Here is a 27,756-nt window from a genome sequence, read left to right as displayed (position 1 = left end):
AACCAAAGACGCGTATAATTATTAAGATAATTTTAATATCTTAATATTACGACGGGCAATATTTCAAAATATAATTTGGAGATTATGAAAATTAGCATATTTATATTATCTTTAATTCATTACATCTTTGATAACTTCTTTTCGCTACCGAAAATCTTTTTGTCGTTCGAAAGATTCTCCCACTAATTAATTACCACGATAAATAACAATAATAATAATCAACTACTATAAATAACAAATTATAATCTGACGAGTGTATGTTCTTATTTACATACGTATAATATATGTTTCACGCAATGGCAAGCGAAATCTCCTCAAAGTGTAACACAGTACAGCGAAATGCTTGGCAAGAACAAACAAGGGTTATCTCCGTTATGCTATTAATTACTTAAGGTTCCAAAGCAAACGATAATGACGAGAGGGGAAGAAGAAGAAGAAGAAGAAGAAGAAGAAGAGAGAGAGGTCAGAGGAAGATTCATCGTGGCGTGGTTCCACGGAAAACGGTAACCGTAACGGCTGCGAGAACCAGAGAAAAAGGAAGAGCAAAAGAAAAGAACCGAGCGAGGGAGAGCGAGGATAGGAAAACAGAGACACGTAGAAAGGCGGATGAACTGGCCAGACAAAGACTTTGTGCTTGACGTCAGCGCTTCTCTAAGTGCACGCTGCGTTCCTCTGTACTGCTCGAATATTTATTTCGACTCTTCGAATCTCATTCTCGGAATACGAAAAACACGTTCGTACGATAAAATTCGGAATTCAAATATCGTAACATTCCATGATATACTGTATGGTAGCAAGAGAAATTGTTTGTACATTTATAGAAATCTTTTACGAGTGTGTATCACTGTGTGCTATATAAAACATTTTGGAATTTCATGAGTTCCATAATGAAACACGACTGATGATTATATATATATATATATATGATAATTAAAATTTGAAAGGTACCTGAAAATGTATACAGGGTGGTTGATAACTGGTGGTACAAGCGGAAAGGGGGTGATTCTACGCGAAAAAAAGTCGAAAATATAGAATAAAAATTAAAAAAAAATTTTTTTTTTTTAATTTTTCCATCGAGACAACGATCTACAGTGAAATCCGTTATAACGTACCGCACGCGTACCGAGCGAAAATTTAAAGTCGATTTTCTCGAAAACAAAAATTTTTATTTTATATTTTCGACTTCTTTTTTCGCGTAGAATCCCCCTTTCTTCTTGTACCAACAGTTACCAACCACCCTGTATATTATAGAAGTTCCGAATTATTTACTACAAAACTTATACTTTACAGAGAATCGGCAAAGTATCGTTCAATTATTCCTTGTATTAATAAGCCACGATATTTAGTTGGATTATGTTTTAGCACTAATTATATGTTTACGACCATTGTTCATCCCGCGTATTAATTTTTTTATTAAATATATCTTTGCGATAAATATCTTGAAAGTCCTGTACGCATCTTCGGATTGGTTTCAAATTTTACCAATATAATCGTGTCAGTCGCGTCTCATTATGGTGCCAATGAAATTTCAAAATGTTTCATACAAAGTGTGGCGGTAATCGTAGCACAATCGGGCAGATGGTAATTTTAGGTGGAAAAATAAGAAACAAATTTGGCATAGCACTCTTTCATTCGAGGCTTCGTCATCAAGAAAATCGACTTTGTAGGTTCGACAAGTACACTTAAATATTTTTAATCTGGTCAATTCCGGCCTGAACAAGAATGAATAATCGACAGGGGTTTAAACTACATTTGAAAATAAGTGAGAAATGCAGAATAAAATTTGTTCACAAGATGCTTCATTTTCGAGAGAGATTAGCTTGAAAATGTATAACGAGAGCGTATGGAACACACCAGTTCATAATTAAACTTGTGTTTAATTATGTTAAACTTTATTTTCCAGAAAATGAGGCCTCTAGTGGAAAAACTTTATTTTACATTTTTGACCTGTTTTCACCCGTATAACAATCTCCTGTTGATTGTTCACTCGTATCTAGTCAAGTTAAAGCATACTTGACAAATATGTGAAACTCGATTTTCCAAAAAAAGAAATTTCTAAAAAAAAGGGTTCTATGAAAAAATGTTACTCTATATTTTCGACTTATTTTTTCTTTACCTAGATTCATCCTCTGCCCGGTTGAACTACGACACCAACCCCACCCTGTATAATACACACCGACAATATATCTCTTTTTAAATTGGTTTCATAGCTGATGAAATTTTCAAATGTTTCATACGTATAACATACGCGATATATGCAAAAAAATATTCTATGATAACTATTCAAATACTTTCGAGAGCCAGTGTACCTTGTACAAAAGTGCAAGAAATACTTAATCTCTAATCAATATTTTTCTCCAACCTGCTATGAACATGTTAACACTGTGAACTACTGAACTACATTTATAAATCGTGTTTCTAACTAGGAAACGTATAGTCACGATAATGTACAATTGTTTCCTCCGCTTTTACTACATACAGTTGATAGGAAGAAAAACAGATGTACATTTTTCGCCAGTTGAATGGCATCTGTTACGATCTTCGAGGTTCATTGTGCCAGTCTGTTATTGGAGAAATATCGGCCGCGTTACGATATCGGATATTATCGCGTTCGAAAACGATCGCGAATACCACTTGCTTATCCACCTGTCCGTCGCTGTGCAACCCGTAGTGGTAACGAATTGAGCTGGTAATTGTGATACGAGAATATGCTCCTGATGCAATCAGTTGAATGTAGTCCGGCAATGTATGCTTAACGTATCATGAATTTCACAGGACCTAACTCACGAAATTTGCATTACCACGCAATAGCTTTCGTGCTAGCAAGTCGATATTTACCGATCAAAAACGATCAATGTTTCTCTAAACCTTCGTATATCACGATATTTTAAAGTAAAATTAAGTTAGACGATACCGAGTAAGAGTAGAATGGAGAGAAAAAAATAATTTTTTGATAATAAAAAATCGCTTTTAGCTTTATTCCGTGCTTTCGATTTATATGGAAAAGTAAATTACGATATTCGTTGAGTAGATACGATGTTTAATAAAGCATTTGGTAAGAATTGTTGGAAATTCATCGGCATAAAAGTAACATGAATATTAAAAAATAATTCCCCTATAAAATGCTACTTTATCTACTAAACGTGCGATTAAATAACAGAGTGATATTAACAGAGATTAAAAATATTTCGTAAAAATAAACATTGTTACCAAACAATCTGGATAATCTAGATATTCTAAAGTATACAAAACAAATATAACAAATTCAATATATCCTAAATTCACATAATTAGGCTTATTATATTATATTATAACATACGATCGTCTCATTCCTCTCATACATGTACACAAAAACCCATTACATTATTGTGACGAATCACAAAGCGTATGAGTCGAGAGAGACCCAATTTCGACCGATCATGTAACTATTTTGTCAACCTGGGCGCAGGTGTTACAATATTTACCCGACAAACGGTTCTGAATATTCCGCGCGAGGAACGCGTGCCGCGATAGGTTTTTATTTGCTTTTAAGGTAAACAGGACCGGTTCCTTATGAACTGTGTTGTGGCCACCAAACCAGTGCCTCTCGAATGTGTACTACGGCCCCATTAATGAGCTTTCCGTAGTACGCGTGTAAACACGCCACGTGTTTTGTGCGCAGAGCAAAAAAAAAAAAAAAGAAAGAAAAAAAAGAGAGAAGAAGAAGAAGAAAGCGAACCCGCGTTAAAATAGAACCAGGGGAGAAAGGACGACTACAACAACAAGTTTCGTGTATATAGGGTGTGATTTAATACGTGGGAAATACACTTTGGAAGTGAGTTGAGCGCTTTATAAATAACGAAATAAGTTTACGCGAACAGATGACCGATCCGACCTTGTTTTCCAACCGTAGAGTTTTGCGCTCTAGTAACTGGAGCATAACCTCGAATAGGCGTCTCAAATGTTTTTTTATCTGAATCGAACTTTCAATGAAATACGAAATTACAAGTAAATGAATATACGTGGTTTAAAAATACATGGCACAGGGCTTTAGCATCGAGAAACATTTGTTTCTATAATATTCGAAGGTTCGTTGTTTCGGTGAATTATTAAAATACAAAAGTAAATATTACCAACAAGAAAATCATTGGCTTTAACACAGGTGATTTTACGTGTTACGTTAGACATTGTACAGTAAGGTTACGTTAATTCCGAGAGAAAGTATACAATCATATTGATAATGCTATAATCTAGCGCAATATTAATGTTCGAAGTATAATATAGGTACAAGTACGATATAAAAGCGCACAATAATTAGTTAACGATAAGTTAACAATAGCTAGATATATCTCGTCTGCTGATCAATCTTTGTTGTTAAGTGCTATAGCATGTAAGCGACAATTGGAATTTGAAATAGATACGCTGCTAATTAAGCGATAGCAAAAACAAAGGAATTCCTCGTTTCCTGAGTTTTCTGTAACATTGTTTTTTTTCACGAATAGCGCATTGCATTATTTCTTGATACCTGAAGTAGTATTTCAACGTCTAAAGTACGTAATTCTACCATTTGCTTTTGATAATGTGTAGCATATTGTTTCTATTTTTGCATCACGAAGTGGCAATCTGGTCGTCACTTATCGATCGAAACTTGCAATTATATCAAAAAATGCCTTTGTTTGCCTAATTTCGCTGCCCTATGTAGATAGCCGGCGACGAAATTAGAAACGTCATCGAGTCATCAAGTGAAAGTGAAAAGGATCAAGATGTGGCAATGAATTTTCGAACGACGCGAGGGGAGAAAACTAAGTTGGATGCACAGCGGTGCATCAGATGGTATCATGAGCACATCTATATCATAAATACAAAAATTTGTACGTGATTCTTGTATAAATGCATGCTTTGTCCTATGTATGTGTAGTTCTATAATAAAACATTCAAGCAAATAAAAAACCAATGATATAAATATTTTTTCACTAAAATTAAGGCGACGAAATCCTTATAAAATGCTTATAAAATTGAAACGCTCACAACTTGTATCACTGGCATCCTCTTTTTCGTCAACTTCTTTTCTAAATTAGATCGCGCCTTTGTATCGCTTACATAAAAATATCGAGATTACTCGAAGATCATAATATAATTGTGTATCTCTGTATCCATTTTCATATGTCTCACATAAAAGGGTAGCATGCAAAATATAAAGTTTCATTGAAAAAAATAAGAAGAACCTTGATGAAATTGGAAGGAACAGCTTTTCTAACAATTGAAAGACGCATCCTTATACATATATACTATTTACTTTGTATGAACTTGTACGAAACGTTGATTACGTATCTTCGTTACTAAGCTTTCAAGGTAATTATGCAAATTTATTCAGATTAAAAAATTGACTTAGTACTGGGTGAACGCTACAAAAGCTTTCGGGAAACGAAATTCGTGCACCTTGCTCTACTTACGGCATAAATAATTAATACAATTTTCGAACTCGTTCATTGCTTTTCATCGTCCTACAATTTCTATCGATCGTGCATTCAGTAGAAAATGCGCGGGTGCACACTGTTCAATCGCAGAGATCGGAATAGAATTTATGTTATTAAACTAATGCATTTTTCAAAGCTTACAAATGTCACGAGTGGGAGGATGGAAATCATGGAGATATTAAAAAAAAAGACTTGACCGCCGCTATGATCAAAGGATTATTTACTCGAACGATTTTAATATTCAGTAAAATATTTAATATTTGATGAACTTTGAATGGCTTCCAGGATGTGAATTGCCTTTGAATCGCGCTAATAAGTACTGGGTGGTTGGAAAGAACAAGCGTGACGTGTGAAATTCCTTCCTGTTCTTTCTTTCTAAAGAAAAAAATATCTTTTCATAGTAGGAATGTCGTATTAATTAATATTAAGCTTCCGACCTGTTTCCTTAATTCATATTTTCCTCCACGCTCGCCGAGACGTGTAAATATAAATTGTATATTACTGTGTTACTAGTTTAATCATATTTCAAGTAACAGCAACACGTACTTTAATTATTTGTTTCGTGCAGTCGCGCGATATGGCAAAACGTTCAAAATACATAATTAGAATTATTATTTTAGGCAACTCGGCAAATTGAAACGAATGATTGACGCAAGAAATAGGCTTCACGAACGTTTAATCGGCCATTTCATATACATATTCGATTTCTATAAAACTTATTCTCTCACCTTCTCCGAACAGTAAATACATTTGTTATAAAACACGATGGAAACTATTAACTAGTAGCAATATTTCCTTCTATCAGTATTAGAAGACATTCTAACAATGCTTGTCCTAACTGTTCTTGCAAATAGATTCTGAACTAGTTCGTTAAGTAACCTTATTGGCCGGTTCGTTGCGACCCTCAGCGTGTAATGTGATTTGTTTCTTGTAATCGTAAACCACCCAAGTATTAAAGTAACTATGTTCTACGTTACACAAAATGTGTCGCTTATATAAGTGTCCTAGTAGTCAATACTCGTATGACACTAGCGTGGCATCATCGGTCGTCATAGTGTTAATTATGGAATTATCAACGTAGTTACAGTTACATGGCTTACACTTTACGATCTAACAGATGCAATATAACAGATGTAATATAACAGATGCTAGATACTGAAAATTGTATGACTCCTAACAGCGATTCTTAATGTTTCGTTTAACACGTACCTTCTTTAGGTAATTTTTCGTTGTCGAGACTCGATTCAAAATTTAAATTCGTAATGTACTTGAGCTACGTATATTTGAAACACTCGTCAATTGTTCGTCAACAATCTTCAGATTCGGAGAGAAGAGATTTAATATAGATAAATAAAATAATAACTTATGTATATGACGACTATCACGATTTATAATTAGACTGCTGATGTTTATGCAATTTTATATTTTTATGAACATAATTGAAGAAGTTTCTTTTTTTTTTTTTATTTGGAAGTAATTTACAGTCAACTCTCATAGAGAATTATAAGTAAATTATTCTGGCGTGGTACTATAACGTGAATAATAAATGATAATCGTATGTTTGGTTCTAGAGAAGTGGAATTTAAATAGAAATTAAATAGAAATTTAAATAGAATTTGTTTCATCTACTACAAATACCATAGTAAATGTTCTATATTAAATATCCCATATATTTTTGCATATTATACGCACCCTGTAGATTTTCGGAACCTCAAATCTCCCAATAATGCATAAACATCAGCAGTCTGCTTATAACATGCAAAGAATACTCGGCAGTAAATAATTATTAGAATCGTTGTTAAATAGTATGACAGACGCTCGATAGTGAGTAAGTAACTATAGTCACCGTACAATGGAGCGAGTACTGGCTGTTGAGTCGTTATTATCATTCGCAGTAACGAAAAACCTAATCGAAATTTTCGCTCTTCTTTGTCATACTTTTTAAGCCATAAAAAACACTTAAACAACATATGTCATATAATATTAACTATGAACCTTTAAAACATTTTTACGATAATACAGTTGGTATTATTAAACCCGTGAAGATGTACTGTTATCCTATGCGTTTCTGAAAAATCGTGGGTTGAAGCGGGGTAAAGTGTTTCGCGTAACATTTGAATTATTCTGAAAAGAGACGAGAGTTTATATTCAGAAGTTTCGAACAGTTTTAACTAGGTCGTGAAAGACTAAAGGATCTCGTTCGAATCTACTTTTAGATGTTTTACAGTTGAAGCACCGTCCAATATTTATTCGACTTTTCTTTCGAAACTTGGTCGAAATACATAAAAGGCGACTGTAAGGAAACCATTTCCCCCTGTTGGAAGAAACGTTTAAGCAACGAGGTCATTCGAAGATCGTATTATTTAAAACAATCAGCTTTCCTACAAGGCTATTGAAATTGTTATTTTGAAGAGGAAAACAATAAACTTTAAATTAATCTACGATATTCTTTACCGTGAAAGCTGCGCTTTATTTCACGAATATGATTATCAATGCTAACAGAGAATTTCCGATTACTTTCGTTTATCATTCAGATTGGCAAACGAAAACACAATATTTTATTTCATTTCGATAAAAAGTTCGCTCTTTGTATCTGAATATTCCTCTTTATAAAATTAATAATCATTCCTTGGCGAAAATAACAATGAATTTCAAGAAACAAGCTGATTCATCCTAGCGCAAGCGATATTACTCGGCAGATTTTCTTCTTTTTTCTTTTTTGCTATTCTTTTACTACTAATTTGATGAAAAACGACGTTACAAAACCACGGGCCATATCGAATACAGCTTCTATACAGCAACGATTCGCTGAATAAATTCGAAATAGCGCAAAAGCAGGATATCTGGTGGATTTTCTGTTTTGTATGTATTTTTATCTTTCTCTTTTCATGGTAGCTTTTACAACTGTGACCGGCGCTTAATATTATGATGTTTCTGGGCTTTTTACCCGTGCGTCCAATTCTTTAATTATTTTGAAAAATACGTAGATTCGAATTTCAAATAATTCTCAGGCTTTTTAAAATAGCAGCGAGCGCATGTAATAGGTAAAAACGAGAGGCATAATTATAATATTTTTATTTCTCGAAAAAATGTCAGAAAATTTGTTTCCCTCAGAAAGCAAAGGATACTGCAAATTTTTGAACGAGAATGTAAATGATCTGAAAATATCTTGACCGTTACAGTTCAAAGGGGAATTCCAATTTCAACTTTTAGTTTCGTAAAAGGCAAAGTTTGCTAATTCGAGCATATGGTAATAGAAATATAATAACATTTGGCGGCGATTTAAACGAAATTTGAAACACAAGAAGGATGAAATAGTATTGTATTTCATTTATTTTTATTGTCACGGATATTCGTTCGATGCTTTATGAAATATTCACCGATGAAAATCGTACGGCCATTACGTGAAATGCATTTGTACGTTTTTCAAAAAAGGCAATACGTTGCCTATAATCGCGAATACCATCGATATATTATACGTAAACGCGTGGATCGAGTTCCAATTACGCCCAGATATATATATATATTTTTTTTTTTTCAACTACATTCTATTCCCTTGTATGGATGTAGAACTGCTCTCCCGAAACATCGATCAGAGTTTAATGCATTGTATTAAACTTTTAAATTCAATTACATTACAAGGAACGTGCCAGTAAGGAGAAAACACGAAGCTACTTCTTTTTCAATTCTTGTGTCGTTTGACATTCTTTTACGCAAAAGGTGCTCCAATAAAATCCTTATAAAATTGAAACGCTCACAACTTGTATCACTGGCATCTTTTTTTTTCATCACTATCCTAACGATTGGTGGCTCGAGGTGAAACCCACCGACTGCACCGAGCTACAAGAAACCAACGCGTAGTGCTACATTTCATAGTAGACACGATATATTCCCGACGTAACGATAAATCTTTCGAACAGACAGCCGAAGATGTCCTCTAGGATTACTAAGGAAAGGACAAAATGGAGCGCGTGTGTTACCTCTGTCCGGTTCTATTACAAAAGCATTTTTATTTTTCACAGACTCGTTTCACGAAACTACCAGAAATATATAATTCGACACTTGGAATTTATTGAAATTGGTAATGTAAAATCGAAGATTCGTATTGAGAAGGAAGCTATGTATTAGGTTGTCCGAAACGTTTCTTTCTGTTTTATAAGGAAACAATAGACGCACAATGTTTTTTGTTTTATATTAGTTTATTGAATTACGCAGGAACATAATAATAGAAATAGAACGAAACGTGAAATAATATAAAACAGAAATTATTGTTCATCTATTATCACTTTATGCAACGAAAGAAACTTTTCGGACAATCTAATATTTGTCCACTTTTTTTCTAAATTAGATCGCACCTTTGTATCGTTTATATAAAAATATCGAGATTACTCGAAGATCATAATATAACTGTGTATCTCTGTATCCATTTTCATATGTCTTACATAAGGGTAGCATGGAAAATATAAAGTTTCATTGAAAAAAAATAAGAAGAATCTTGATGAAATTGGATCCTACGAACCTATACCTATTATAAGTATAATCCACGAGTTGCTTGGACACATCAGATTCATAAGTTGCAAACTAAACACACGTGACGATATTACAAATATGTTTTTTTTTTTAATTCATTTAATTCGAGACTTACGATTAAAACTCATGTGACTTTTCACATATCAGAAACAGCGTGTCTTTTGTAACGGAAATAAAAAAGAAAAGGTCCTCGATAATCTCATTTAGAAGATATTTACTTGGAAATAATTCACGTAGCTCACCGACGATTATAATTTTTCCCGAGATAACAAAATCGACTAGGAGTTACTCGTATCTACCGATATTATTTCACAAAGCAATCCAAGGATTTACCAAGCAACCATCTAGAACGACGCGGCCTTTCATCTCCAACGTCATCGAATCGTTTCATCCAGAAAAGGTTTGCCCTCGACTCGCTCAGAAGGACGAAGTGAATCGTCAGCTCGTCGTAGAGGAAACGAGCCCGCAAGCACGGCCGACACACATTTTCAGTTCAGAGAAGAAAAGCACACCCGACACAGAAAATCGATGTAGACGTTTCACAAAAGCTGATTCGCCTTGATCCGTTTGCCGGACGGTCTCTTTCCATACGTCGGACAACACGATCTTTTTCTACCCATATTTCCTTCCCCGCCACGCCTTTCTATGCAAGTTACGTGTATTCCCACGAGGAGAAAACGTTAAAAATGTTATAGTCGGCGGAAGAGGTATACGAGAGATCGTGAATTATCGCGTGTATTGCAAGAAACGAGAAATTGGTTACATAAAAAGAAAAAAATGGTTTTAATGGGTATTTTTGATAGATTCGATACAATCAGAATAATAAGCACGCGTGTTTACGAATAGAATGAAATTTATAAACGAGGATTTATATCCAGAAGGAAACAGTTGGAAATCGATAAATTTACAAACGATCGTGTAATCATATAACTGTACCATTTATCAGTCACCTTATCTGTGCACAATAGAATATGTTAATAATCTCGACTAGCCAGGATTTTACTTTTTAAAATTCCAACTATTAAACCCATCAAAATGTTCAATTTTATAAATTTGATAACTATGCATTTTTTCGGCGGGTTTAGATAACTTTCAGTCAAATTTTGTTTTAATTTCTGTAAAAAGGAAAATCTGAGAGATAGTTACTAATCGAAATCTCGAGCCCCTTATCTTCCACAAAATGTTTCAAATTATTTATTTCGGTCCTGGAAACGCGTAAACTTTAAATTCTGTCTAATTTTACGACCATACTATTACATCTTTTGTACCAACTATAGCAGAGGGAACCGCATTCGCCACCGGTTTATTCTATGAGTTTGCAGATATATACATCATTTTCATTGTACCACTATATTCTCCACGCCACGGTCCTATCTTTCTTTTCTTTTTTCATTTTCCTCTCTCGTAAGAAAAGAAACACATTCTTTTTGTTCTTTAATCGACCTTGACCGTGCTTTGCTCGATAGCCACACGACAATGGCGCGTCTGAACGCGTTCTTCGAGCTCGATGCCAAACGAGACGTTCGAATCAACTTGATAAATCACGTACCTCGATTCGAAGCAGCGTATTCAGCGAAAAACGAAAGAATTGGTAGCCAGCGCGGTTGGAAACTACGTAAATCATCTTAAGTGATTTTAATGACGTAGAAGAGAAAATTGGTCGGATTAGGTTCGTTTGCCGGTTCGTGGTTACAAGTTGTACGCTTCATTCGTTTTAGGTGCTTTGACCAATTATGTCTAGACTCGTCGGACCCTAAATATGGTTGCCACCTACGGTAAATGGAAGCCGAGGATGTGTGGTCTTCTTTTTCAAAGCGATACGAGCTTGCTTGGAAAAATAAGTTGGAAAATTCGAAAACGAATGCACGGTCGTTAGTAAAGAAATAAATGATCGATCAGCAGACTGTGGATATTTTTAGGAATTCGTATTTTTGCGAGTATAATTAAAACAAAATGAGAATTAGGTAGAAAATTATTTTACCTACCAAATGTTATAAGAAGCAATATATTTTAGACGTTTTATATATTTTTGCATATCGCGTGAATTTCCTGTATATTTTTGCATCCTCGATCTTCTCGTAAATGCATGAAAATTCGCAATCTATCGATTAGCGCAGTTTTCGAAGGTGAATTTGCTCTCGTCCTTTGAATCGAAATACTTTCGCGTTTCTTTTTCCCCATAAATATGAAAATTTAATACAAATTCAAACCTGAATCAATTTTTTTTTTTTGGTCATATAATGCACAGCTGTTTCGAAATCGATTAGTTTTCCATTTTTAAAAGCTGCTTCGATCTTGCGAAAAATACTTCGAAAACTAATTGCCTCTCAATGTTTCGTTGGAAATTTACATTTTTTATCTTTTTGTCTTTAACGAAAAGCTTCTCAAGAAGAACGAAGGTAACAGAAGGATGGCTTACATCTTTTAAAATTTGTAAAGCTTTTTGGGGCGATGAAAGAACCACTGGATCCGAAATAACAAAAGGACCGTAACAAAAATGATACGTCGAAGATAAACTGGAGTATAAGGACGTAGGAATAATACATGTGTAAACATAACTTCCGAATATCAATCCACAAAATAAACATTGCAAAGGTGACGAAAAAATAAAGCTGACCCTATACAATGAATCAATCTATCGGATGCTTGTATTGCTGTATGCTATTCGAAAACGTAAATATTACGTGGTAGCTGTTGTAAACAGCACCAGAATAACATTTGCCGTCGAGAGTCGAGTTTTAAATAAAACTATGACATATGTACATGCCTTTACATATTTCACAAGGCCCGATACAAACTTAATAAATTCCACGCATACGACAAATAACTTTAACGAATGAAGGATCGGGAATTATAGTCAGTCAATCATCCATCGCTACTTTTCACGAGACGATGTTGTACGTTTATTATTAGAAGAAATTTATTATATTACAAAACACATCGTGAAATATATTAGAAATATATTTAAAAAATTCCAAAATATATTCAAGAATCAGCTTATGAGTTAATTAATTATAAAACTTAAGGGACGATGCTTCTAAGAGTTGGAATAATAAAAAAAAAAAAAAAATTCCATAACCCACAACTTACGTATACCTCGTCAATTCGCTAATATTATTAATTCGTGAATAATTTCGCAAGAGAAACCTAATCTTGATATATCATTGAAACTGACGAATATCGGACCGAAAGCGAAGATTTTAATGTTTTCTCATGAAAGCGTCGGCCACAGGGTGAAATAATTAAGTGACGGAGTATCTTTGGCGGGATAGCGGGTGAAAGGAGTCGCGTTGCTTGTCCTGGTGGTATCCAGGGCTGGAATGGTGGCTCGCCATGAATTCCAATTTACACGATTAATTGTAACGAAACTAAGCTTCTACGACCCGCAATTCTCCGCGGAAAACATTTCTTAATTGAAAACTCGCCGTCAGCCTAGCGGAACAGCCTGCCATTTCATTTTTCTGCAATTATCGTGAACCGAGACCAGAATAAATTACCGGAATTCTTGTCTATTTTAAGTACCGGCTACGGAAAGTACGGACGATCGATTTGTATTATACACACTTGACTTTAACACAACCATTTGCAACGCTGTAACCTAGTCTAATAATCGAAAAGTAATGATATACGCATTGTCAAATCATAATTTATTACAAAATAGCTCAAATAGTCGAATAGATACTCTCACGACTAACTGTATCTTCTAAATATCTTCCCGATGATATACAGGGTGGTTGGTAACTGATGGTACAAGCGGAAAGGGGGTGGTTCTACGCGAAAAAAGAAGTCGAAAATATAGAATAAAAATTCGAAAATATAGAAAAAGGGGTGATTCTACGCGAAAAAAGAAGTCGAAAATATAGAATAACAATCTTTCGTTTGAGGCTTCGTTTTCGAGAAAATCGACTTTGAATTTTCGCTCGGTACGCGTGCACTTTATCACGTCTCGTTATAACGGATCTCACTGTAGATCGTTGTCTCGATGGAAAAATTAAAAAAAAATTAAAAAAAAATTTTTATTCTATATTTTCGACTTCTTTTTTCGCGTAGAATCACCCCTTTTCCGCTTGTACTACCAATTACCAACCACCCTGTATAGACAAATTATATCGAGAAATTTGTCTATTGGGTTGGCAACTAAATGATTGCTGATTTTGTCAATACTACGCATTGATGTAGTTGTAGATTATATTTCCTATGTGTGTATTGTCGAAAGACTGTCGCGATGACCGTTTCGTATCAGAGAGAGAGAGAAAGAGAGAGAAAGATCGTATTTGAAATTATTGGATTGGCAACTAAATGATTGCGGATTTTGTCTATACCACGCATTGACAAAATCCGCAATCATTTAGTTGCCAACTCAATAACTTCAAATACCATCTCTCTCAGAGAGAGAGAGAGAGAGAGAGAGAGAGATGGTATTTGAAGTTATTGAGTTGGCAACTAAATGATTGCGGATTTTGTCAATGCGTGGTATAGACAAAATCCGCAATCATTTAGTTGCCAATCCAATAATTTCAAATACGATCTTTCTCTCTCTTTCTCTCTCTCTCTGATACGAAACGGTCATCGCGACAGTCTTTCGACAATACACACATAGGAAATATAATCTACACCGTTAGGTGCAACCGGATAATGCGTTTCTTTCCACCTCTGAACACGAAACCGCGCGAAACCATGTCGAGCACGACCAAGTGTACACCGCATCGGCGATTAATCACAAACAAGGGGATGGTTATGGTGGGACACGAAAATAGCCGGGAATGGCGTGCATAATTCGGTGGAAAAGGGGGCCACGCAAATATTTGCATCTATTTTACACACCATCGATGCTACTGAATTTTGGATGCGCGCTATTTTTAGCGGAATAGGCCGTGTGTGTCGATCTATTCTTTAGTAGCCCGTGGTCGCATGCGCCCTGTTTCCTTGCCACAAGCCTTCATTTAGTAATATCGAGAGTCTTGATTCGAAACGCCAAACAAAAGCGAAAGAACACGAATCGATATTAGACGGAAGGACACCGATTTATGCAAGCCGCGATATTTGCATTCGAAAGTCGGGTAAAATTAGTTTTCTAGCTAAGTCTCGTTTAATTACTGTAATTTGTTACTCCGACAGGCATAAATAACAATTTATTAAGAGGAAAGAGTAATATTTTAAGTTTCTTTTATTATTTACTTTCTGGTAAACGTTAAACTATTGCATAAAGCTATTTAATAAGAAAAAGCACACTTTTTGGATAGTAATTACCGTTATTTCTATAATTTTCTGAAGGAAATATTCATTTTTTATCTTGGAAATTTAGAGCTCGCGCGAACGGTTATATTTACGTACGAATCTACGTTCTGATTTTGCGTAAGATAATTATCATCATGTTCAGACGATTCGTGTCCTTATTAGAGAATAATTCTGCATTTCTTCATTTAACAAAAGGCTTTCGAGAGATATTGAAATTTGAGAAGATTGTATCAGAAACAAAAATCTCTTCTGAAATATCGCATTCTCAAGAAATGTTAACATTAACGCTAATTTCCTAAAATCTTTCATAATAGCTTCGATAGCTTCAATAAACATTATTTTGCCATCTTTTGTGTTCCGCGTTTTTCATAAATAAAGTATGTCGAAAAGAGAAGAAAACATCTCAAAAGATACATACACAAAGAAAAACTGAGTAGAACAACGTTACTAAATAAATCAACTATCAGCTTCCGAAATATTTACGTACAATATTACTTCAATCGTGTAACCTATGAAAAAGAAAGGACTGGCCACTACATACGTGTATTACTTCTCGCTGTTCAATTTTCCCTAGAAACAAAAAATATAAAAATCTCTAGAATCGACTTCAAACTACGTTTTCGATATAGACAGCGTATGCGACGCATCAAGTGCTCTAGCCGTCCCTGTGATGCGATTGGTGCCAATTAAACAGTCTCGTTGGACCGACTACGAGTGCACTTGGTACGAGTAACGCGACAACTTTGTAAAAAAACGCGACGAATGGCCGCGCCGATGATGGTAGGCGATGGTAGGTGTATAATTCACAAAGCGTGGAGAACGTTCACGACTTTCACGACACGATTAATTTACATTGCTGTGGAAGAGGACGGAGGGGTGGGGGGATGGCGGGATGGAACGGCTCGGCAGCGTGAGCTCTTGACGCGAGAAGAAAGAAAACCGGCGAAACTCGTTGCAACGACGAGGATTGCAATCAAAGACAATCCTTTGTTGATTAATTAGCCGCCGGTGGAAGTTTATGATAATAGTCGATGGAACGACCATACGAGGGGAATAAAGTTAATAAATACATTTAAATACCTATAACGCGAAGTACGTACTATCGATCAACGATCGATCTACGATGTTTCAACTGTTTCAACATTGGAATCCCTACTACGGTAGTCAAATTGACAGATTCATAATTTTTTCAGTAATCTCGTACATTTATATATATATGATAAATGTTTAAAGATAAATTATTAAAGATTTACGTATACAATATTTTGTACAATATGCGGAGAAAGATCTTACGTCCTTTTCAGTATGTGGTATCTCTTCCTAACACCTTTCACTCCGATTTCTTTAATAGGAATAATTACCGCGCGGGATTTACTTTCGACATTTAGTCGAACATGCCTAAATCTTAGTTCTAAGTTTTCAACGAAATACATAGCTCCTAGTAAAACAAGTTAGAGGAAACAGATAAAGTATAATAAAAAAACAAAAGAGATACGTATATCGCTAGTGCGAGGGTGTACAGTGTATATTGTATATCCGTTATTTAATCGAGGAAAAAGGCGGCCGATAGGCGCGAAGTGGCATCTCATTGATCCAGCTATAATTTTACGCATTGATGGTCGAATGGCCGTGACTTAGTGAATAAAAGTACGACTAAGTAAAACGTAGCTGTACGATGGTTATCGAACGGTAACTGGAGATTGCGTTGGATGCGAAGGATAAAGGAGAAAGAGGAGGCGGAAGGGTGCGGTAGACATATTAGAGCAAGTGACAAGAGACTCACCTTGTCTGAGGGTATGTTGCGCGAACTCATCGTAGATGGTGGCGAAGGGTGGTCGCAGGAAATCCAGAGGCCGTCCGTAATTTGACCCAAAGGTGACTTTCCGAATGGCACAGGTATTCAACAAACTGATGACAGCGATGAAAAGCCAGTGTGCGACGCACTTACTCGATGAAAACACACTCACGCACAGCTCACTATTCCGGGACCATTTCGGCCCGAGCCTTCCGCTGCCCGATCACACACTCCGACACCTGTCGTTACTTGTACATGTCGGGCGAAAAGTATTTAGGTAACATCTTGCGGATAATACACGGATAATACGCTCTGTAGTTTGCACCGCACGCACCCACCGTCCCAGTCTCAGAGCCAAACACATAAAATGGCGATCCTGAGACGATGCAGCCTTCTGGGGAAGCTTCGGTCACAGAGTACGCGATTGCACTAGTCACACTCGTTGGACGTTCGTGACAGGTGGCAGTGGGAGAAGCGCCAGTAGCGCCACTCTCGATGTATACCTATACTACATCTATAAAATTAAATTTAGGAGAACCATGTGAACGAGACTTGTGAAAAACATGTGAAAAATCATAAATTGAAAACTATTTTTACGTATTATTTTCATCGTACTGATATTGTTGTAATATTGCAGAACTGAGGTTTTAGTAATTGTGATTCCATCTGTTGAGAATAAATCAATCGATAATGAATCATTTTAATTTTATTGTGGATAGTACTTTACACTAGTTTGCATTAATGTTACGATATAACCTCTTCCGTTGTATTGCGAGCGTTAAAATTTTGACAGTTTCCGAATGATAGATTGTATTCTACTGTTGCAGCGTTAGTTCGCATGTATAACATTGTAAATTATGTATAAAAGTAGAAACTCAGTGTGTATCTGACGCACAATGAAATTACTGTGATAAGCAGTTTATGAAAGTATTTTAAAAAATGTCCGCAATTATAGATGATAAAGTGGTTGCAGGAGCGAAATCCGCAAACATTGTTAAAGAAGACCCCATTGTAGCATTGACGGTATACACACCGTTTTAATAACAGAACTTAAACAATTAATTGATTTAGTTATATTTTTTCCTTTATTGATGTGCAGAAAATAACCTTTTTTCCTCCGTTTCCTTGTAATTTAGCAAACGAGCTTTAATATTTATAGAAAGATATGATTTCATCGTTAAATTTACGTTTAATTTCTGTGACGCTTATTTATGTATTTATTTTAGGAAAAAGTAAATGCATTATATTTTTTTCGAGATCACTATTTTGAAAATCATTCTATCGAAGAAGCCATTAAAAAGAATGGTGATGTAGAAAAAGAAATGAAAGATACTTTAAGTAAACTCGATGAATGTAAAGGATATGAAATTGATGGATCACGAGCAAAATATTATTACCTAAAAGGAAAAGCTTTAAATGTTACAGAACGTTTTATACCACAAGCAGAAGAGTTATTAACAAAAGCAGTAAAATTAGAACCTAACTTAGTAGAAGCATGGAATGAATTAGGAGAATGTTATTGGAAAAACGATGATATTCAGCAAGCAAAAAATTGTTTTGTTGGAGCTCTACGCCATGTAAAATTTCTTTTCTTATTCTTATCCATTACCATCTTCCTGCTTTATAATTGTGTAATGTATAATTGTATAATGTATAATTGAAATGCAATAATAAATATTGTAGGGTAGGAATAAAGTATCCTTAAGAAATTTATCGATGGTACTCAGACAAGAACCAGTCCCTAATACTGAACAACGAATACAAAATATACAGAAGGGAGTGGAATATGCTAAGGAAGCAGTCAGTCTTGATACATCAGATGGTATTTCTTGGGCAATCTTAGGAAATGCTTATTTGTCTTCCTTTTTTACAATAGCACAAAATCCTGCAACTTTACGACTTTGCATGTCAGCTTATACACAAGCAGTAAGTTAGATTATGACAATTTTAAACTTTCATCGTTGGCTAGCAATAAACATATTGAAATTGTTTTTAGGAAAAAGATATTGTAGCAGGAAGTAATCCTGATTTATTTCACAATAAGGCAGTGGTAAGCATTTTATTATCTCCGATACAATATCAATGAACTTTAATTTCTGGTATTCATGTAAATAAATTACAACAATAGGCCTTAAAGTATCAAGAAGAATATAGTTTAGCATTAAAATCTTTTGAGAGGGCAATACTACTAGATCCAGTATGGGAAACACCTCATAACAAAAGAGATGAATTGTTACAATATTTAAAAGATGTACAAAATTCAGTAAATAATAATGGAAGAGTAAAACCAAAAAGATTGTACCAAATGATAAGGGTATCTAAATTTTTTAAATAATATATTTGTTTTTATAATGACAATGTAATTTCAAGATGTGTTTCATTTTATAAGATTCTATAAACTTAATACATGATGCTGGTACCTATACATATTTATAGGTTTCTGATTAAATGTAGGCATTGGATGTTAAACATTTGGGACCATACAAAGGTGGCTCTTTCACATCTGGCCAAAAGACTGTAAAATTAGATTTAGTATTACTTAAAGACCTAGTCCTCGGGTTAAATCCAGAAAAAGTTATATTTGGGAAAGTAGTATGTTGGATACAAGACACCGATTGTGTACCTTTGTAAGTCTGTTTTTCAGTTTCCTTACTTTAATTACAACAAAACAAGGATTGTAATTTATGATCATGATTAACAAGTACGTATCCAATATTTTAGCGCGTTTTGTCTTGTGGACGAAGAAAAAATGTGTATTGCTGTAACAGTATACAATCTTGCTAAAGGTCGTGGAGTAACCGTAGGAGATTCTGTTGCTATACCTGAACCATGTGTGATTCATCATAAGTTTTCTTATCTCAATAACGTTAGTATTATTGTACTGATATATATGCTTCTTTTAAAATTAACGGTTATACAACTATATACTTTTTCAGGATTTTGACTTCAAATCTATACGCGTCGAAACTCCAGTTATATTGGTTGTTAATGGAAGAAAATTAGGTAGAGAGCAACAAGCATCTGCAAAATTGCACACTTTTAAAAAGACCGATTGAACTTAATGCACAAATGTTCGTTCACGAATTTATAGCGAAACGTAGCTAGTGATGAGATTTCCTTTTATCTCGACTTTAAATCAATATCACTGTTAATAGACATTGTGATATTCGAATTTTGAATCTAAGTATTAATATAGTATATGAATAGAATTGAATAATCTTACCACAGTCAATATTTCTGGAGATAGGTCAATCCACTTACAATTGTTGCGCATTTCCTTAGAAGAATGTCATGCGAGTTAGAAACGATGAAATTTAAAAAAGAAACCTGTCTTTTTACACAGAACTTCGTTCATAAGTATCGTTATATTTTGTTTGTAATATGTTAATTCGCAGAGAAGCTTGAAGAATCCGAATTCATCGATTTATATAAAATTTTGTATATACATAATAAAACGCAGTTCATTTAAATGATTGTATCTTGTAGAATTTTAATCGCACTCCTGGATGCGATTTAATAAGCAATAGAAACTTTTACATATAGTGTATCTACAAAATTTTATAAGAACAGGTGAGTACGCATTCTTCAAGTTTCTTTCGTCAGCTCAAAAGTCAGTTCCAGAATATAGAATATATAATCGAATTTAGTATAAAAATATTAATTTTCACAATACACCTAGGTGTAGTTTTAATCTTTAATCAAATAATTTTCTTTTAAAAAACATTTAAACGTTCTGGAATTTTTTAATGAATTATTTACGTTTATTGTTGTAGTTCTTTAAGAGGAAAGACAAAAGATAAGCAAGCATAAAAATAAGATATAATAACATTTAATGCTTAACAAGATCAAATAAACTGACTTTTTCTATAAGTTCTATTCATCAGTCGTTCCATCGTGCCAATAAAATAACTTTTGCTTGTTTGTACGAAACATACAAACTAATCATTCTTTTATACTTGAATACTCATATCGATTCATTTCGATTAAAAAAAAAAGAAACGGTAACGTCCATAAGTTCGTAAGGATAGAACGTATTATAAAATACACAATGCGTAGATTTATTTTTAAAAACATCGATTTATGAAAGTTCGAACACGCTCGAGAAGAAAATCAACGCGAGAAAGAAGAAAAAAGGTCACGAGTTCTGTTTCTGCGTTTGTCGCTACGCCCTTGAAGAGCTTAAACGGGAATGCAACATAAATTTATTAAACCGGTATCAAAAGCGAAACGACAAACATGGAAGCAGAACGTCGCGCATTTTTCAGTCACTTTTACGAAAATTGCTTGTGATGTACATATATATTTAAAACGTTTGTATAAAAATGTTTTCTATTATCGATTATAATATAATAAATACTTATTTAATAATAATATAGTAGTTGGGCGTTTCTCTATGAAAACCTAGCATCCGTTTGACGGAGAAACAATAGTGAACTTCCAGCGGACCGTGACTAACGACTCTTCGAGCACTAGGAATCGTTTCACAACGACGAATGATCGTTTCACGTCGAAGTCATCGGCCGACGTCTTCTAAATTAAATACGTACGCGTAAACGCGTGGTCTTCCACGTACAGATCATACCGATACGTAATTTTACGTAAGTAAAACGGAGGTGTATCAATGTTCTCCTTTCGGGACATGTCTCGTTCTACTTCACATGTTCACCTCCCATAACTTAAAGTAATTGTCGATCACCTCGAGGAACCACTCACGTCGTTGAGGATCTTTGAAGATCGGCGCGAGCGTCTTCAGTTGAAGCTGTAGCAACGCTTCGTTCTCCAACAAACCGTCCAATTGCTTTAGCAACATCGCATCACCGTGTAATTTCAGCAAGCTGGCATACGAGAAAATGTAGTATTGGTTTCGAAGCCGTTCTACCGCCCAAGCCTCGACGGTGCGGTTTCCGCTCGCTGCTTGTATCGAGCCCATGTGCTCCGCGTACCACGGCGAAAAATAATTGCTCAACTCGATATTCGATAAATCTGCTACACCACGAGTCTTTAGCCGCTCTTTGATACGTAGATATGCTTGTTGAGTATACACGAACACCTAGAAGGAATAAAAATACTTTTAAAATTTTAAGGTAGGTACATATAATTTAGCACAAGGTATCAAGGAATCAAGGAAAGGTGAAAAAGGTAAATCTACATAGAGAAAGTACTTGTATATAATTGCAGACTTTTCAGATTATCAATATTTTTTACAGTGCAACTTAAAAACTTTTATTAAAATATTACAGAAAAGAAAGTTAAGTCGTTGACGAACAAATTTTATTGCCATCTTCTAATTTATTTTTCCCTGAAGCATCACTAGCCTTCTGCTTCCTCACACCATATCCTGTATAAGACACGTAGCGTTTACGTTTGTAATTATCTAGATAATCAACGAATTAACGATGGCCACTTATTTTTACATATCCTGTTCTTGTTTCTAATACTTATTCCGAGTGTTTATCAGATTATTTGGTGTCGTCATCCTATTCGTAAACCTTGAAACTGGTCTTTAAGGTTTATACATTGGTAAGAGGCAGATAAAAGGGTACACACGTCTGTTTCTTCAGACTATAATTTTGATTGCGTGGGAGGAGCAAATAACCACTGAAGCAGGATTTCTTTGGTAACGTTTTGTAACGCGACGTGAGTGGAGATGGTTCGATGGTGTTAGCTAGAGATTCAAATTGATTCTCGGAAGTAAAGCTTGAAGCAATAAATTTTATGCACCCATAAATCATTGATCTTGCGCAAGTAGTCAAGAAGAGATGTACCAAGGCTAAAGTATTTGTTGTTACACGCCAAGGATCGTCTGTGGTAATTTTTCCCAGAAGAACGGAGGAACGTTTGGTAAGATGAAATGATCGATGATCAAGGATCTAATTATTACCTAGAATGTTCTAAGTTCTATGATTTAGAGTTTCTACGTTTTACGGTTTAATAACAAAACAGTTTAATAATAATAACTATACGCTAAAACAATGAACACAAACATCTTTACCTGATACAAGGAATTGCCAGTGACATAAGCAGCAATATAGTGCGATCCGAAGTGCTTGATGAACCGAACCACGCTGGCAGTATCTCCAACAGTGACGTTTTCTGTTTCCCGGAGAACAGCCTCGTCCAGAATCATCGAGTCTGCTGTAACAGCCAATTTCTGATTCTCACGGAACCTGGCAACGCGTACCAGCACGTAACAATGTTCACCGGTGATGAACGACGAGTTGATGCCCAAATGACGAGCAATGGCCGCCTTGGACCAGCTGGCGCTAAACGCTCGCCATGGCCTTTCCAGTCGTTCAAACGTGAAGTCCCGGAAGTAAGCTTGCAGAAGTTGACGAACATTATCGCAGAACTCCATATGAAAGTCTCCATCGAACACCGCTGCCTGTTGGCGTTGTTTGGTCGTTATGGGGGTTGGATTCCTGAAAACATCTAGGGTCGGTTCTCGGAAGATCCAAGTATCGGTGTCGTTTCTGGGGACCACTCTCATGCTGATGCTGAGGTAACCGTAACGGCTGAAGATGTTGACGGCGCCGCCGAGACGCGGCCTCTGCGACCCGTTGCTGAGCCGTACGCCAGCCAGCAACGAGATCATCCACGCCAGGAGCAAGAATCGCGTGCGTGACCACATCTCTCGCGGCTGCCTGCGGCGAAACCACCTGGAAACATACGATGAGATTGCTTCAACACTGAAATAATATCAAGTGCGTGATCTTATATTGTGAACTAGGATGGAGGAAGCTGGGAATATAAAGGAGTTTTGGCGAGCTGGAATCTTTCTTTATTGAGAAAGTTATATCGAGGATATATTTTTTTTTTTGGACTGAAATAACGTTAGGCGTGAAGTTGGATGGAAGAAGCAGAGAGCATAAAGGATTTTTGCTGATCAGGAATCTGTATTTATTGAGAAGTTTTATGGAAAATAAATTAAACAAGAAAACAAAGAAAATGAGATAATATTGAATATAAAGTATGATGAAACTGGAAGTGTAAAGAATTTTTGAAAATTAGGAATTTTTATTGGTTATACGTAGAACAAGCTGGGAGAAAGTGGTACGGAATGTAAAGAAACTTTAATGATCAGGGATTTTTATTTGTTAAGTGGGTTTTGATTAAAATTCAATTTCTGATGAAATTGAAAATAAAAATGAACAATTTAAATTTCCAAAGATCTAAATGCTGAGATGAATACAAGTTTCGAACACGAATGAACATTTACGCGTGGTTCTGAAAGAAGATGAGTTCCTTACATAGGAATCGTCGGTAAGTATCGATTCCACTAATATAAAACATAAGAGGATTGCAATTTAGCGGATACCTAAGCCGACCGCGTTTCGCTTTGTAACGTCTTTGCAGATTCTTAACATTCCTTCGCTGATGTTTCTTATCGTAACAACTTTCGCTAAAATCTCTGACATTGTAGGAACCGTTAAAATATGTTTCACTGGAATATGAAAGTTTGTTAAGTGCTTTTTATACGGATTCTATATTCATTAGAAACTTTCGATATTTCTTTGTTACAGTACTTAATTATTTCTATCTCGTTATATGGTACCAGGTATAAACATAGCAAACTTTAAACATTTATCTTCGAATGAGATTTTTTTTCATTTTGAATATACTTTTCTACAAAATACAAGTTGCCACGCTACACTGAAATATCAATCACGTAACAAATATAAATAAATATACAAATAAAAATAAATATAATTACAAATACAAAACGGAGCAAGCATTCAAATATATTTTAAATATTCATTTAGAAGGTCTAATTGTTCAAAAAAAAAATGTTTAGAAAAAACTATGATCAATAGAAATAATGAAAATATCAAGAAACATCTTACAGAACCGATCCTCGAGACAAGTAACAAACGACACAAACTTCCTCACACCATCGGCAACTTCATTCACAGTTTCGCGCCACAATTAATCGAAACTACTAATCCCGCGATATCAGGAACTTGTCCAATATAAAAACAGATTATCATTAAAATTATACATATATGATATACAAGTTACACAAAATGTTACAAGTTCTTCTTAAAATGAACCTACGAGTGGCGGAACAACTCGTGTACTCAGCTGGAATCTACCGGCGCTTCGAAACCGCGAGTGCACGCGCGACGCAACGAGTCCGCCGGTAGATCGCCACGAGTTATCTCGTTTTGTAGGTCTAGGTGCACATCGTCGAGGCATTTGCAGAAGCAGTACGTGGCCTTCATCCCCACCTGTCTACCGGGCAAACACGCTGGTCTAACGCGGTTCTCCAACGTGCGAAGTCGGGTCTCCATCGGCCGGGCAAATGTTTCAAGAAGTTCTAACCCCTTCTTTACGAACCATATTGCTACCGTAATAGTTGCTATGCATTAGGCCCTTTCTTTCAAAAGTTTCTTCCGGTTTATAAGGAAATAGTGGATGCACGAGATTTGCCGTTTTATATTATTTTATCGAATTACGCACGATACATTTTGTTTTATCAAGATAAAAATCACAACGTTTGACTGATTTGGTTTCATGTTTCTATAAAGATGCGTTGTTGTAAAAGACGTGTCTATAAGAGAAAGACACTTTTCGGACAACCTAATACAAGGAATTCGCCGTAAATATTCGCTTCTGTTATAAAAGTCAACGTTAATTTTGCCAATGATACCTGGACAGTTTTGGTATTTACGAAACCAAACAGCCCGTGACTCCTCGCTATTACGCAATTGGTAGTTGTAGCGTTAATAACATTGTTTTACTACCAAAAGAATATCATTGATTTACAATCTCTCAAAATTTAGTCATTTGGTCTGCAGAAAGTTTCCTCAGAGAAGAAGAATTTGTCCATTTATATCTTCTAAAGCTTTGAGTTAAAGACTTTGAACTTGAGATCCTTCGACATTTATTATATAATTTATTATTCATTCGTAAAATATTCGTAAGGTATTCGTTATGAATGTCACTTAACATTTTCAAGTTCTTACGAATTCTTACATTTGTGCGCATTCTACGAGACTGATGCAGCCTCGGCTTGATCCTCCTCTCAATTAACTTAAGATCCGTAGATTTTTTGTCTTCTGCAGGCTCGAGGAGGATATGCAAGGTTCCGGGCTGCGGTCAATCGTTCGTCTCGGTTGGCCGCGTGCACGCGAGCCCGTTCATCTTGATGAATGTCCACGCGACACGATTGATCGTTATGCACGCAGGCTACGATTTATGCACCGCTCTGTGTTAACGGTATATCGCTCGCGGACTGCGTTTGACAATGAAATGCCTCGAACCATTTACTTCCGTATTGATAATTGGAGAAGACGTAAAATTACGTTGAAGATTAATAAAGAATGAGACATTTTAAGATTCGCTCATTTAATAAAAATAAAAATAAAAGAAAAATCAGTTATATAAATACATAAATCATGATAAAATAAATAAAAGATGATGACTTTTAATTTTTTTAACTATGCGTCATTTCGGAAAATCTGAAAAGATTATGAGTTAATACGTAAAATTGAATTAAAAATACGTAAATGAGTTAATACGAAAATACGAAATTAATACGTAAAATGTTGATACGTTCACCATCTTCCCTTCCTTTTCTTCCCTTCTTTTTTTCCCTTTCTTTTTAGTGGTCATTTTTTAGTGTGTTTGTGTGTGTGTATGATCGACCTTCATCGATATTCATTAACATAGTAACATAGTAACAGGTTATTATAATTTCTCTGGTTATTGATTGTTTTACGACGTAATTATTAAATTACGTATTTGCGTAAGAGGAGTTTTTTCAAGATTAAGATATCAAGTGAAAAAATTCGAGGAATAATCTTTAGAGAAAAATCAAGTTAATGATATGACGCAAAGAATGATTGGAACGTATCTTTGAAACAATCCGGAAGTGATAAGAAGAGTACGTGATATAGCGACCAGACGATTGCAATGTTGCATTGCTGCAACAGATATACCACTTTGAGTATCTTTTGCGAAACAATTTCGTTGTTTTCTTTTTTTCTTATATTCAATGTTTAATAACCTTTTACTACAGCTCATTGAAATCGGCTAATAATCCTATTATTTTACAACTAGTAAAACAAGGAAGACACGTAAACCTGATGAACTTAAATATTAACTAAATATAATTCTGAAATTGTTGGAAATCTTTCAATTAAAAAAAAAAGTAACTATCGACCGATTATAAATACTGGCAGAGGTAATTAAATTTTATGTTAAAAATTCCAAACTTTTGAAAAGACCAATAATCAATAATTGAAATTATCGGTTCACTCTGTATTCTAAAGAGCATGACGGAATAAGCATGTTAAAATGTGTACCGCTAAGCCAAATTAAACTTGTGACACGTCAATCGAAAGAGCTTCTTAGGAAAACCATTCCGGCAAAGTTTTAGCCATCTAGCCCCTATTATTAGTATAGTTATTAACCAAAACACGATTTAAAACTTATGCTTGGTTTATTTTTTCTTCTACCATATGGGGAACTATGAAAAAGATCTGAGATGCTATAGCCGTGACGTTACATATCTGGCAATTTTTCCACACTTTTCCTGTGCTATTTCTAATCTATTTTTTAAAAATCAGAAATGTTTAAAAATGCCAAGTTTGTATTAGTGTTATTAAACAATGTATAGATTTCTGTATTTATACAATTTATATAAAGAGCATATCATATGAATATTATATGCAATTCTAAATAATTTTATTTTTATTAAATGTGCAAATATTAAAATGTCTCACCTTTTACTAATCT

At 35.0% G+C, this 27,756-nt stretch overlaps 3 protein-coding genes across 4 annotated transcripts in view; 1 reads left to right on the top strand and 2 right to left on the bottom strand.

The window, feature by feature from the left end:
- The window catches only part of LOC100748411 (ubiquitin-like protein 3), a 107,966-nt gene extending 90,512 nt beyond the window's left edge, over window positions 1-17,454 (bottom strand). The window contains exon 1 of the mRNA XM_003490248.4: window positions 17,008-17,454. Coding sequence (XP_003490296.1) covers window positions 17,008-17,037 — 30 coding nt within the window. The 5' untranslated portion in view covers window positions 17,038-17,454. The remainder of the gene's footprint in view (window positions 1-17,007) is intronic.
- A 100-nt stretch (window positions 17,455-17,554) lies between these two features.
- On the top strand, window positions 17,555-21,076 carry LOC100747411 (tetratricopeptide repeat protein 5). Its single transcript, XM_003490239.4, has 8 exons — window positions 17,555-18,042; window positions 18,246-18,596; window positions 18,703-18,945; window positions 19,016-19,069; window positions 19,148-19,333; window positions 19,474-19,646; window positions 19,741-19,885; window positions 19,956-21,076. Exons 1-8 carry the CDS (start codon window positions 17,959-17,961, stop codon window positions 20,073-20,075), a joined length of 1,356 nt encoding a protein of 451 aa, XP_003490287.1. The 5' UTR covers window positions 17,555-17,958; the 3' UTR covers window positions 20,076-21,076.
- The window catches only part of LOC100741673 (torso-like protein), a 34,013-nt gene continuing 25,638 nt past the window's right edge, over window positions 19,382-27,756 (bottom strand). Inside the window, exons 1-3 of one of the 2 annotated variants that reach the window (XM_012386874.3) lie at window positions 24,861-25,047; window positions 23,012-23,675; window positions 19,382-22,069 (exon numbers count right to left, since the gene is read on the bottom strand). In XM_012386874.3, coding sequence (XP_012242297.1) covers window positions 21,674-22,069; window positions 23,012-23,647 — 1,032 coding nt within the window. In that variant the 5' untranslated portion in view covers window positions 23,648-23,675; window positions 24,861-25,047 and the 3' untranslated portion in view covers window positions 19,382-21,673. Of the gene's footprint in view, window positions 22,070-23,011; window positions 23,676-24,860; window positions 25,048-27,756 lie in introns of those variants that run through there. The other variant, XM_033321319.1, reaches the window with a different exon arrangement.

The sequence above is a fragment of the Bombus impatiens genome, unplaced genomic scaffold (genome assembly GCF_000188095.3).
Source record: "Bombus impatiens unplaced genomic scaffold, BIMP_2.2 scf_0418, whole genome shotgun sequence".
NCBI classification, from domain to species: domain Eukaryota; kingdom Metazoa; phylum Arthropoda; class Insecta; order Hymenoptera; family Apidae; genus Bombus; species Bombus impatiens.
Note: the sequence above shows the minus strand (reverse complement) of the source record. Positions and strands in the feature narration are given on the sequence as shown.